General features: G+C 41.9%; 1 protein-coding gene across 1 annotated transcript in view; it reads left to right on the top strand.

Moving 5' to 3' along the window:
- LOC118411016 (fasciclin-3-like) overlaps positions 1-9,965 on the top strand; it is a 16,045-nt gene extending 6,080 nt beyond the window's left edge. The window contains exons 2-6 of the mRNA XM_035813017.1: positions 7,045-7,353; positions 7,744-7,956; positions 8,490-8,627; positions 9,218-9,265; positions 9,763-9,965. Coding sequence (XP_035668910.1) covers positions 7,045-7,353; positions 7,744-7,956; positions 8,490-8,627; positions 9,218-9,265; positions 9,763-9,965 — 911 coding nt within the window. The remainder of the gene's footprint in view (positions 1-7,044; positions 7,354-7,743; positions 7,957-8,489; positions 8,628-9,217; positions 9,266-9,762) is intronic.
- The last annotated feature ends 1,608 nt before the right edge of the window (positions 9,966-11,573 follow it).

Below are 11,573 nucleotides of genomic sequence, written 5' to 3'. Positions count from 1 at the left end.
CTACAGAAACAAGGACAGAGTCGTCTTGTTCACTCTTACTCCGGGTCTGGTTTCTAACGGGGGTACCGTTACCGGCCTGACGCGAGGCACAATAAACACTTTCTTAGGACTTGGACAGTCTGTCTTCCGGTTCCAAGTTATAGACTTGCGTCCGTACACAAGCCAGGCTTTCCTTCAAAAGCGCCTGCATGCTCCTTGTCGTAAGACGTTGGCAGCCTGTTTTGATTCCCCATAAATCGCAAGGCAAGCCGTTTTGTCCACAAATTTGTATATAGCCAGGTGACTAAATTTTTTGTAACTACGCTGCATGGTTGATTTTGCCGTAGAACGTAGTTGTTCTTGTGAATTCTGTGAAGTTGTCGAGTCCCCGGACCCTCCATACACACCCCTGCTTCAAACCAAGCCAGGTCTTTTACAGACATAAGGTGTAACCGACGTTTATTTTTTTGGTGAAGCTCTGGTTTGCAATGTCCAAAATAGGCCATGTTCTCCTATGTCAAGATATAAGGTGCTGGAAAGCTATTTCCCTGCATTAGAGAATATGACCTGTGTTAAAATTCGCGAATCGGCCCCCTCCCCTCCCAAAAATTTCCTTCTTCCTTTCTTTTGTTCAGTCACCTTTCTTTTTTTGTCATATTTCTTTTTCTCTATCCCTATTTCTTTCTTTCTCTTTCTTTTTTATTCTTTCTTTTCCTTTCTTTCCTTCTTTCTTTCTTCATTCTTTCTTTCACGGTTACATCGGTTGTATGGAACAAACATATCTCTTACTACTCCTATTTACAGTAACGTTTTCTGATCCGAAAAGACCAACCCATGCGGGAATGGAGTCACACGTCTTGCGTTACTGCAGATTACTGAAATCCGTTTTCCCGTCAGACTGTTTTTCCTAACTGTAGGACATAATGAAAGGTTTAGCCGTGTTCCCGCCATGTGGTTGTCGGTTCAAGTGGTTAAATGGCTGCAATTCGTCATGGCTAAGTCATGACGTCACTGACTGTCGTCATGGCAACGCGACCTACGTGCGCTGGGATTGAAATCTACTCGTCAAACTGTCAGAACTTTGAATCAAATACTTTTCAATTTTGGTTAAAAATACACCATGTCATCTGTAATGATGTTGTTTAGTAGGATATTACCGTGAACAAGGTACAATTTGAGAAACATAATTTGAAAACTACAATTGTGTGTGTGTGCGTATGTGTGTGTGTGAAATAAGTAGAAGTAACAATTACCTCTATGATTGACATCGAAGAGACCTACAGGTAAGAAAATAAATGTCGCGTTTTCAATTTCTTCCCGACAAAATATATAGGGTCCGTATATATCGATTGTCTTTTACAATTCAACAATGTAGAACTGAAATTTATCAGAGACTGGTGTTTTCAACGCCGTATCTTAAATATATAGATATATCATTACAAAGTGTTAACATAAAGAGTAGCTAGGTATCATATTGAAAAAACAATTCCACAACATTTTATCACTCAGATGTCATATTGAAAATTTAATGTCTCATGCTAGTCCACCTGTGATACTAGTCCTTCAGAAACGGCTAGGTTTGGTAGGTTTTATTTCTGGTGTCGGCCCAGTAACCGGAAACAACGTTTTTCCCTATGCCTAAAACATTCTCCAACATGTGTCGGCATTTGACAGGTTCAAAAGTCGTCCAATCTGTATTTGTTACTCCACTGTACCGGAGCACAAAGGACGCGAAAATTTAGAACTTTTCAGGGCAAAGGTCAACTCTTCGCACAATGGCGGCACCGGCTTAGATCATGACCTGTTATTGGCTGCTCTGCCACATTACATTTCAAACAGGCGCTCCAAGCAGAGGTTAGGTCCGACTTTTTGACGTCCCTTTTAGCGTTTTTATCAGTCTTGTCATTTTTTATGGCTATTGGACGTACTAAAAAATCTAACAAAATAGAAAGCCCCCCCAAAAACATAAAAAAAGACGTCCAAACCAAGCAGGAGTTACTCTTCAAACAGAGGTTGAGTCGCGGAGATTTTTACCGCTTCGCCCCTCTCACCTCTGCCTCAAAACGGAACGGTTCAAACCGAGCGGGAAGGTAGAAATCCCGCGAATCAACCCCTGCTTGGAGAATAAGCCGGAGCCTCTTGCATCTGCTTGGAGAGTAAGATAGGGCGTTACCTGTTGTTGACGTTAATTAGAGCGTATACGTCAGTATAGTAATGTCAAGTGTTTGTTATACACTCTAACATACACTTAGTCATAGTCTGGATCTCAAGAAATTCTTACGGGTAGTACTAGGCCCTAAGGCTATGATTGAAGCCGGCTTTCTTGGGTGATCCAAAAGCGTCAAGTTATGAGACTAAATTTCCCAGATTTTATAAAACTTCATGACAGAAAACTGACAATTAAGAGCTTACAATGATATATATATATATATATTTCTTGCTACACAACTAAGGGATTTTACATGCCTCTTTTCTGGCAACACTTTGGCTTTCATCCTCACAGCTTATCGGAATAAACGGACCTTGGTTGTCAATCACAATTAACAACCCAACCAATGACAGCATGCATGGCAATTAGCGGTTTAACCAAAGACAGAGCTAGTGATATTTTCACACATTTACATTTTCCACAGAATTGGTGTATTTTTTCAAACAAGAACGAAAGAAATCCTTTAGGTTTTGTAGGCAAGAATGTTATGTTGATTTACGTATGTCGGGATACTATTTTTGTCGTCCCTTGTCCGATGCCATTTTTCTAACCTCACGTGTGGACGGTGTCTGTCATCAGGTCGTTTGTCTCGGCCCAAATTGGTTTCCTCAAGTTGTTTATCACATTCCGACACCACATTTTTCTGTCAGCGCCTCAAGTGAGGCCTGTATAACACTCAGGGTTCTAGAAACCGTCTCTATCTCTTTCTTGGGGCAAAAAGAGGTTACTGTAAAAATTTGTTTTTGTTCGAGGTCACGGTAGAGGTCACAGGTGCATATTTCTTGATGAAGAGGTCAGAGTGAATATAACCACCGCGAAAATTTAAATATTTACAGTACCTTCTACGTTTACAGCTATAGACGTGTAACGTTATATCCAACCATTTTTTAACAGAATAGTTTTATGATTGTCTGTGCGTAACTTTAAATTCAGTATTGCACAAGGAATAAATGACAATAGTTTAGAATGTTAACAATAACCATGGATTTATGTGAATTTTTGAACAAAAAGAAAACTAAACCAAAGTCACCAAAGTAGGATTTGTGCCGTGTATGTCAACCGTCTGGCGTGGGTGTAGGTAAGCGTTCATGGGCAATGACGTCATATGTCAGCGAACAAAGTCCTGTTATATAACCTTATAAGGAGTGATGTTGGACGCACCTGGCGAAGGGGGAGGGGGGCACCAGATGCCCTTGACTCGTACCTTTGACCTTCACTGCCTTTCTTTACATTCAGCGGCTTTTAACACAAGACGAAGTGGGGAGGGGGGTAGTAAAGTCTTTTTGTCAGACTTATAGAGTATTCATTTGTTTTTCAATCGAATTTCATTCGCAAAATTTTGTCAAAACGTTGTAAAAACCTACGGTGCAATAGGATAGTTGAATGATGTAATAACTAGGGTTATGTGTTCGCTTGCGAATCCGGTATATTACGCCGAATGATGCTCAAAACGGGTTGACTAAATGTATACATACAAGAAAAAGGAGAACGAACATGACATTGCCGGATGGGTAGAGCATTGTTGTTTACAGTCAACAGGAAGGCTATATAGCCCCGGGCAGTGGCAATGACTTGGTGTTTTGACTTTCTTTGTATCACATCTGGAACAATGGCCAGTCAAAACATGACCTCATGAACTGTCACTGTTTGGCAAACAACCTGTGTAATAACTTTCATGATTAAAAGAGGAAGACCCGTCGTGACTTTCCTAGAGGCTTACAGAGAATTCCAGATATCATATCCGTACTTTTATTTGAGTCAAATTTGGAACCTGAATCTCTGCTCAATCTTTACTTCTATTTCATCATCTGTCCATACGTGTTAAAAGAGACCAAAAAAAAAACATGCCAAAACTATCTACAGGATCCGTCAACACTTTTTTCAAGTTATCGTTTTTCAAAGCCTCGAATAAAATAAACCCCTGCAATTCCAGCAAAGCCGCTACGTAACCTATAACTAAGTAGGTATGTAGGTATAAACACCCACTCTCTGCCCCCAAAGCTATCTACCACCCAAAATGCAAGACCATAGCATGCCAAGGGCTGACCAAGTATTAGAACAGAAATTTCCGCAGCAGTACCGCAGAACACCGATAGGGGGCTTGGCAAAACCTTTGCTTTCCCGACCTCTACCAACGTAACAAGATAATCAGGAGTCTTTCAGGACCCATCCACAACTTCTCGGGCTATGCTTTCCACTAAGGCCACAGCAAGTAAATTTTATGGATGATATCAGCGCGCGCATTAATTTTCGCCTGATTTCAGAAAAAACATGTTTTTCCTCTTCGGGGATGGTCAGATAGTCATCCATAAATTGAAATTGACTTGCTATGGCCTAATAGAAAAACACAAATGGCACCGAAAACCTAGCCACACTAAGGAATGTATTATTCGTGGCAAGTCACAAAAAGCCAGATAGCCACGTAAAGAATCGGTGGTTCAAGGATTATTTTTTCCATGGATGAAGTCTACGGTTTTTGTTGCCAGGTTTCTGACTAAAAAACCCGTAGACATTAAACATTTGTAAGTTGTAACTGCTAATGTGACACCCTCTACTTGAAACACACAGCGTCCAAACACACAAGGCATTCCAAAAGCTTACTAAAGCCTTTCAACGTTTTGAAAACTACTCTGATAATGTTTTCACTTTCGTCGGGTACAAATATTACGGTTCTTGCCGTTTTTGTCTGTGTGTGTTTTGCTAAACAATCCAAGAAACCAAGATGTTATTTTATCAAACATTCGTTACATAGCAGACATAACAGAAAGAAACGAACCGACTAGTACAAATATTGCAAACAGAGTACGAAGAAGTTACAGAAAGGAAGATCACGACAGCGACTTTTGTTGCAGCTAAGCTACAAAAATAAGTCCTGTTCATATTTGTCGTGCGATAACCTAACGACATCATACCGAGCGTCGTGTGTATAGTTCGGGATAGTCGTTGGGGTTTCGTTCAAAATGTCGTCTTAGAACGTGGGGAAAAACGTAGAATCTTTTCGATTGTTGGATCTATTGCAGAAATCCCACACAACAGAAACGTTACGGCGAACGTGGTATAGTTTTACTGTAAAATAGAAAATGTTCGCGTTGGTTTTCTTTTGTTTTTTTCATAGTGACATTTCATCGCGAAGTACTGCAAACATTTCTTCTTATGCTGTATGACAGTTTCAACTTAGAAAAACATCGCGAACACTCAATCTCCCCCCGCGAAATTAAACCCCCGTATTTATTTGGCCTCCCAAAGTAATTGGGTAGTATTAACTGTACATGTATATATCATTACATTACGTAGCCAAGGGAATTATTTAAAAATAATAGCAAATTATCTTTGGGATATCACCCATATCTATTGACCTTATAAGTTTCTTTTACCACGATGGGTCGTCTTTTATGCGGTATACGGGGCCTGCATTCTCTGTCAGTGAGATCATGAAACCTGAGTGTGCGCCAAAAGGCGCCCTACAATGGGTTAGAAGGCCTGCCGCCATGCTCTAAAGCATTGAAGTGGTGTGTGAAGTGCCTACGGATGAAATCGCTAGGGGAGCAACCATTTGAATTACTGGGAGGGGCGTTAGGAGATTGGTATTGACGTATGGGGGAGCTTGCTTCAGGCACTAAAACTCTGTATGTAAAAGAACCCAACACACTAAGTATGGAGAAGAGTAGAGGTTACTAAGTGAGCTTGATTGGGTGTAGTCTCTCTCTCTCTCTCTGACTCTTTCTCTTATTCTCTCTCTCACTTTCTCTCTCTCTCTCTCTGATCCTCTCTGGCTCTCTCTCTCTGACTCTCACTCTCCCTTTCTCTCTCTGATCCCCTCTGACTCTCTTTTTCTCTCTCCCCCTGACTCTCTCTCTCTCTCTTTCTGACTCTCTCTCTCTCTCTCTCTCACTGACTCTCAATCTCTCGCTCTCGCTCTCTCGTGGTGATAAAGTTTAAAAATGCTTAAATGTAGAATGGATAAAAACCCCTTTCAGTCAAAACGAATTATCACCCAAATATTTAACTGAACTACTTCAAATTGTGACCCAGATTATGATGCATAACGGACGGTCCCTAAGCGCGCTTGAGCTCCCCCTTAAAAGGCAGGATATCTAACCACAACGTCCAATCAGATAAAGGGAAATCCCGCTTTAATCCGGCCCAGATTTACCCTCACTTCGTGACGACTTTTCTCGGATACTGGGTTTTTATAGAGTGAGGTAATTGTGTGTGGTGAATGTCAGGAAGTTGTCTACAAAAAGAATGTTGTACAAGCGCCGCCGTGCGAACTAATGTGGGAAAACACCCAAGTCGTATTCTTGCCTGTGCTTTACTTTGCCACTTTATGAGCCGAGCGTTACCTGAAAATTACAGGATTTTTCGAGGTTATGTTTGTTGAGACCTGTGATAAGTTTGGTTGGGCAATAATGTACAACAAACGTCTCCTCTCATTCTTTCATTCATTAGCGTATAATAGAGTGAGGTAATGTACGTGATGAATGCCAAGCTGTCGGCCACATAGCTGTGGTAGAAGCGCCGCTATACGGACTCATTCGGTGTAACAGCCAAGCTGCCTGTGTTGTTTGACCGTACTTTTGTTGAATTGTAATGTTGCACCCCACGTTACAGTATATACAAGTTTTTGAGGACGAGCAAGGGACGGAGCCACTACTATCTGATAGCATTTTTGGTACTGCTTGTTTGAGGCTTTGTGGGTTTGATACCTAGAGAGACCGATGGATGGATTCGGTATGTTGAGATGCGTCAAAAAATAGATTTCAAAGTTTACTAATCCCCCTAGCGGATTTCTTCAGTACAGCAGGATTTCCAGTTTTGTATATCTATTAACTGTCGTTATTGTCATACCTCTACAGGATTTGGTCAGGAGCCAGTTGCAGTTCGTGCGGCGGACGGTGGCGCCGCTTCTCTCCTGTGCGACCACGATGCACGTCCCGGGGAGGTCAGGGCCTTCAAGTGGACAAAGGGGCGGGAAATCATCTACTTCATGGCCCTGGACGGGATAGTGACGCCCCCGGGACCGGATTACGCCGACCGAGTCACCATAGTGGACCAGATAAATCTGAGAATAGAGGGTCTAACGTTAGAGGACATTGGGCAGTACACGTGTACTGTGACGGTGGGCAACTCAGAGGGGCTGGCGATAGTGGATCTCGATATCTTAGGTAAGAACATTACACTATCTACAGGTACGACAGCTAGGAAATAGAAACGTGTGTGTGTGTGTCAGTGTGTGCGTATGTATGTGTGTGAGAGGGAGAAAGAGAGAAAGAGAAGAAAGAAAGAATTATATAGAAAGAAAGAAAGGAAAAGAAAGAAAGAGAGAGAGAAAGTACGACATAAACTTGAGTACGCATAGATGGAAGTCTTGACATTTGGTATGTGAGTCCTGCGTAGTCCATCTTGAGACCTCGAAATTATTTAGATTTGGGGCCCCCTAGCGGCTTACCATGGTGTTGTATTTTAATGTCAGATTATGATATATTGATTGCTGTTGTCAAGTATCTTTTGATGATAGCCACTTTCCTAAATTTGCATATCTGCTCTTGTTTCAGTCCTCCCGAGTAGACCGGTTCTAACCGCTTACCTGGACGGTGTGCTGGTGAACCTGGGAACGACGTCCCTCCCCCTAGACGCGGAACTGATGCTGGAGTGCACGTCCAGCGGCGGGAAACCCCCCGCAGAGCTGGGATGGTACATCGACGACGTGGCGGTGGACAGCAGTTTGTACACCTACAACAGCACTGCAGATCCAGACACGAATATAGGTAGGAAGTGCAAACCAGCGGAAGTGAGAATGTTTTTAAAACACAGGACATTTCGGAGGAAGAGATTTTACTCTCATGTCGTCTACTTTAAGCGGGAAAACAAAATTTGTTGAAAAGAAGGTTGAAGAATTTCCTACAATTACCCTGCAAACACTGTACATATTGTATGTCTGCTATGTCACAATCAGTGGAAAATTAACTATTCAGTGAGTTAAACTAATTACGTTTGGAACCGCATCGTAAGCACCCCATTAAATGCATATGTATATATAAGATCTAAATACTTAACGTTTGGGACTGCACCTGTAAGCAGCGACACCTATGCTGCAGTGCGATGTAAACCAGTCAGGAAGGTGACAGGCGCTTACAGAAACGTCGATTGAATTGATCATGATCATGATTTTATGCATATGATTTTGTTATTTTGTTATTATTTTGATTTAACAAAACAGATGGAACAAAATTATGGACCTGGTTTAAGATCACTTTCACTTACTTTCACTTTTTTTTAAATGCGTCATTTTTCTCCACAGGTGACGCTGTGTCCAGACTAACACACCTGGTGTCCCTGAGCGATCACCTGGCGAAGTACGAGTGCGAGTCGTCAGGACCGATCCCGCCCCTGGAGGCACAGAGGAGCGTGGGCGTGCTCATCAGGCTCAGCATTTACGGTGGGTATGGGGTCTTGTCTGAGGAAATGTTGAGATTTCTGCTAATCATTCACGTTTAAATCCAAATTGTACTGAAATCATTTTTGTTTTCAAATTCAGGTTTGTCAACCGTTTAGCAAGCTATGAGCGAGAATGTAGCTTTTTTTATAAACTGTCCATATTTATCTGAGTAGGATTATATAAAACCAACCAAAAGTACACGACAGAGAGATTATTTTTTTATCAGCTCGCAACAGAGGGGTTACTGAAGTAGAGAGTTGGCTACTATAGATTAAAAGTAGCACAAGAAGTTAAAAGAATCAACCGATTGGTCAATGAAGAAATCCATGGGTCAGTGGAACGATGGAACATGTACAGTTAACAGATTTTTCCAGTGTGGTCTGTGTAGTTGATAGAATGATTGACCAGTTAATGAGTTAACATTGATAGCTGTGTGGTCTGTACAGTTATCTAATAAATAGTTGACTGTTTATGATTTAAACGTGATGCCAGTGCGTTTAATTTAGTTAATGAATGATCAATTGGTTAACGAGTTAACGTTGATAACAGTGTGGTTGACTCTACTAACTGTGGTCCGCTTTTCCCATCAGACACCACCCTCCCCCCGAAGATTACACCCAGGCCAACTACGGAAGAAGGTTAAAATAACATTTTTTCACTCGTTTTGCACTGCACTAAATCGTAATATATCTACGCAAGCTTTAAGAATTTTGTAAATCAAACTTAGATATTTACTCACCAAGCAAACGGTATAAGTATTATATATTGTACCGTTAGATTAATTTCTCTGCAAAAATGATCAGCCTATTTGGCCTATTTCTTTCATTGGTTCAACATTCGACGGAGCCAAGCAGAGAATAACTATCACCAAACTCTCATCTTTTGGCGACGGCTTTGGTGCGAAGCCAGGAATTGTCATTACCTTCGCTAAGATGATCACCAGTATATTTTCTGTGACGTCTGTAGTCTCATTGTGTGGGTGTACTCAAACAACGTAATATGTAGTATTCAAAAAAGTAAGATGCAACAAAAAAGTTGAACTTCGATAACTGACCTCCTAGCGACATTTTGTGGTACTGCAGAGGAATGTACTCGTTCAGTATGTGATTTTTACCATTTGATTTGCCTTTTTCAGACATAGCAATCGTCGCCCCACAAGAGGCTGAAACGGCGCTGGGAGTCCCAAGCATCATCGGAATTATCGTGGGAATCATCGCTGCAGTAGCGCTCCTAGCGGCCATCATTGTTATCTTGCTACAGAACAGAAAACGACAAAACAAGAATCACACTTATGTCGTCAACCCTGACAGTAAGTGTAGTACTAAGAAATATCGCTAGACGGAATTCTTACCCTGCGATACACCCACAGTAGGGCTGGGTACCGGTACAGCGTACCGGTACAAAACCGGTTTTTCTTATTGGACCGGTCCAGAAAAACCGGACCTGAAAAAATTAGGTGGACCGGATGTTGGACCGATTAGAAAATTAACATATTATTTTATAAGGCATTCATACGTTTTGGCGCTTGCAGTTGGAAGAAAATGACAAGAGTGAAGTAGAGTAGAGTTTATAGTAATTTCTACCAATGTTTACAGTCAATCGTACAGGTGCAGTTAGCGTTGTAGTATTTTAAAACGCCAGTGTTATGTCTAATACTCCACCAAACAGATTTCTTTGTGGTGAAATGGACCATTGGTATGAGTCATACTGCATCAGGTCCAGGTTCAGGTCCGGACCTGGACCTGATTCTCTGGACCTGAACTGGACCTGGACCTGAATTTTCTGTACCGGTACCCAGCCCTAACCCACAGTGTCGTCAACCCTGACAAATAGTGTTGTGCTAAGAAAAATCACCGGAAGGCGTTGTGTATGTTATGCTCAATATACGTAGCGCTCCTTGCAGCAATCGTACTAGTCTTCGTACAGAACGGTAAACGAAAAAGGAGGAATCAAACTTATTTTGGGGAAATGATCTAATAGGGAGTCACTATAGAAAAAACATTGTTTAAGGTACTGCCAAAACGTGGCTACAACGGCCAGGCGCTTCTTTTGCCGACATGGCCACCAGAAAAGATTTGACTGTATCTTAACTCGTACTTTACTGAGTAATGGTTAGTTGAATTGGTTCCTTTTGTACCCACAACACTAAAGCCTGCATTTCGCCTTGCAGAGCCAGCCCAGGACGGTGAGCTCGGGAGGGAACCTGATGGTTACAGGAACGCCACCTTCGATCACGCAGCGCCCCCTACCGGGACTGCACCTCCACCGTACACGGACGACCTGAGGAGAAGCCATTTGTGGGGGTCAGAGGTCAGTTATTGAAATCAGATATTGATATCTATAGGTTTCAGAATGTGAATAATGCAGACAACACGTTTGATAATGAGAACTATTTGATCATTTATTTTACGCATAACTCAACCTTTGCATCCTGCCAGTCTCTAGTTACAACTTGGCCACGGAACAAACTTGGACCCGGGCCAGTGATTATAAATTTAAAAACACACCAAGACAAACAAAAGGATGAAAAGTAATACCCACATTTTTTAGGTATAACAGGAGACAAACACAATAAAAAAGATGAAATGTATAATCTAGATTGCAGATTCTGAAGTGAATAGTTGTTCTTTCACTGACTGATGTTGTTTCTCTTCTGTCGTCAGGACGAGCTGTCAATCAATCAGTTCTGTCAGCCTGACACGTCATCCATCCTGCAGTTCCCATCTGATTTCTACCAAGACCAGCTACCCAAGATTCCTCACCCTGAGGAAACCGACATCTAGCGACTTCTCAGATAACTTTACAAACCTTATTACGAATCTCATAGCATGTCGGGAGACACAGGGCACTATGGGTATGCAATTGCAACGGATTTCCCTTGAAGATACCCATAGTACCTTGCGTCTCCCAGCATGCATTAGGACCTGTGGAAAGGCCTGTAGTCTC

Source organism: Branchiostoma floridae, chromosome 3 (genome assembly GCF_000003815.2).
Source record: "Branchiostoma floridae strain S238N-H82 chromosome 3, Bfl_VNyyK, whole genome shotgun sequence".
Taxonomy (NCBI): Eukaryota; Metazoa; Chordata; class Leptocardii; order Amphioxiformes; family Branchiostomatidae; genus Branchiostoma; species Branchiostoma floridae.
The sequence above is the reverse complement of the archived record's forward strand: the minus strand, read 5'-3'. Positions and strand labels throughout refer to the sequence as shown.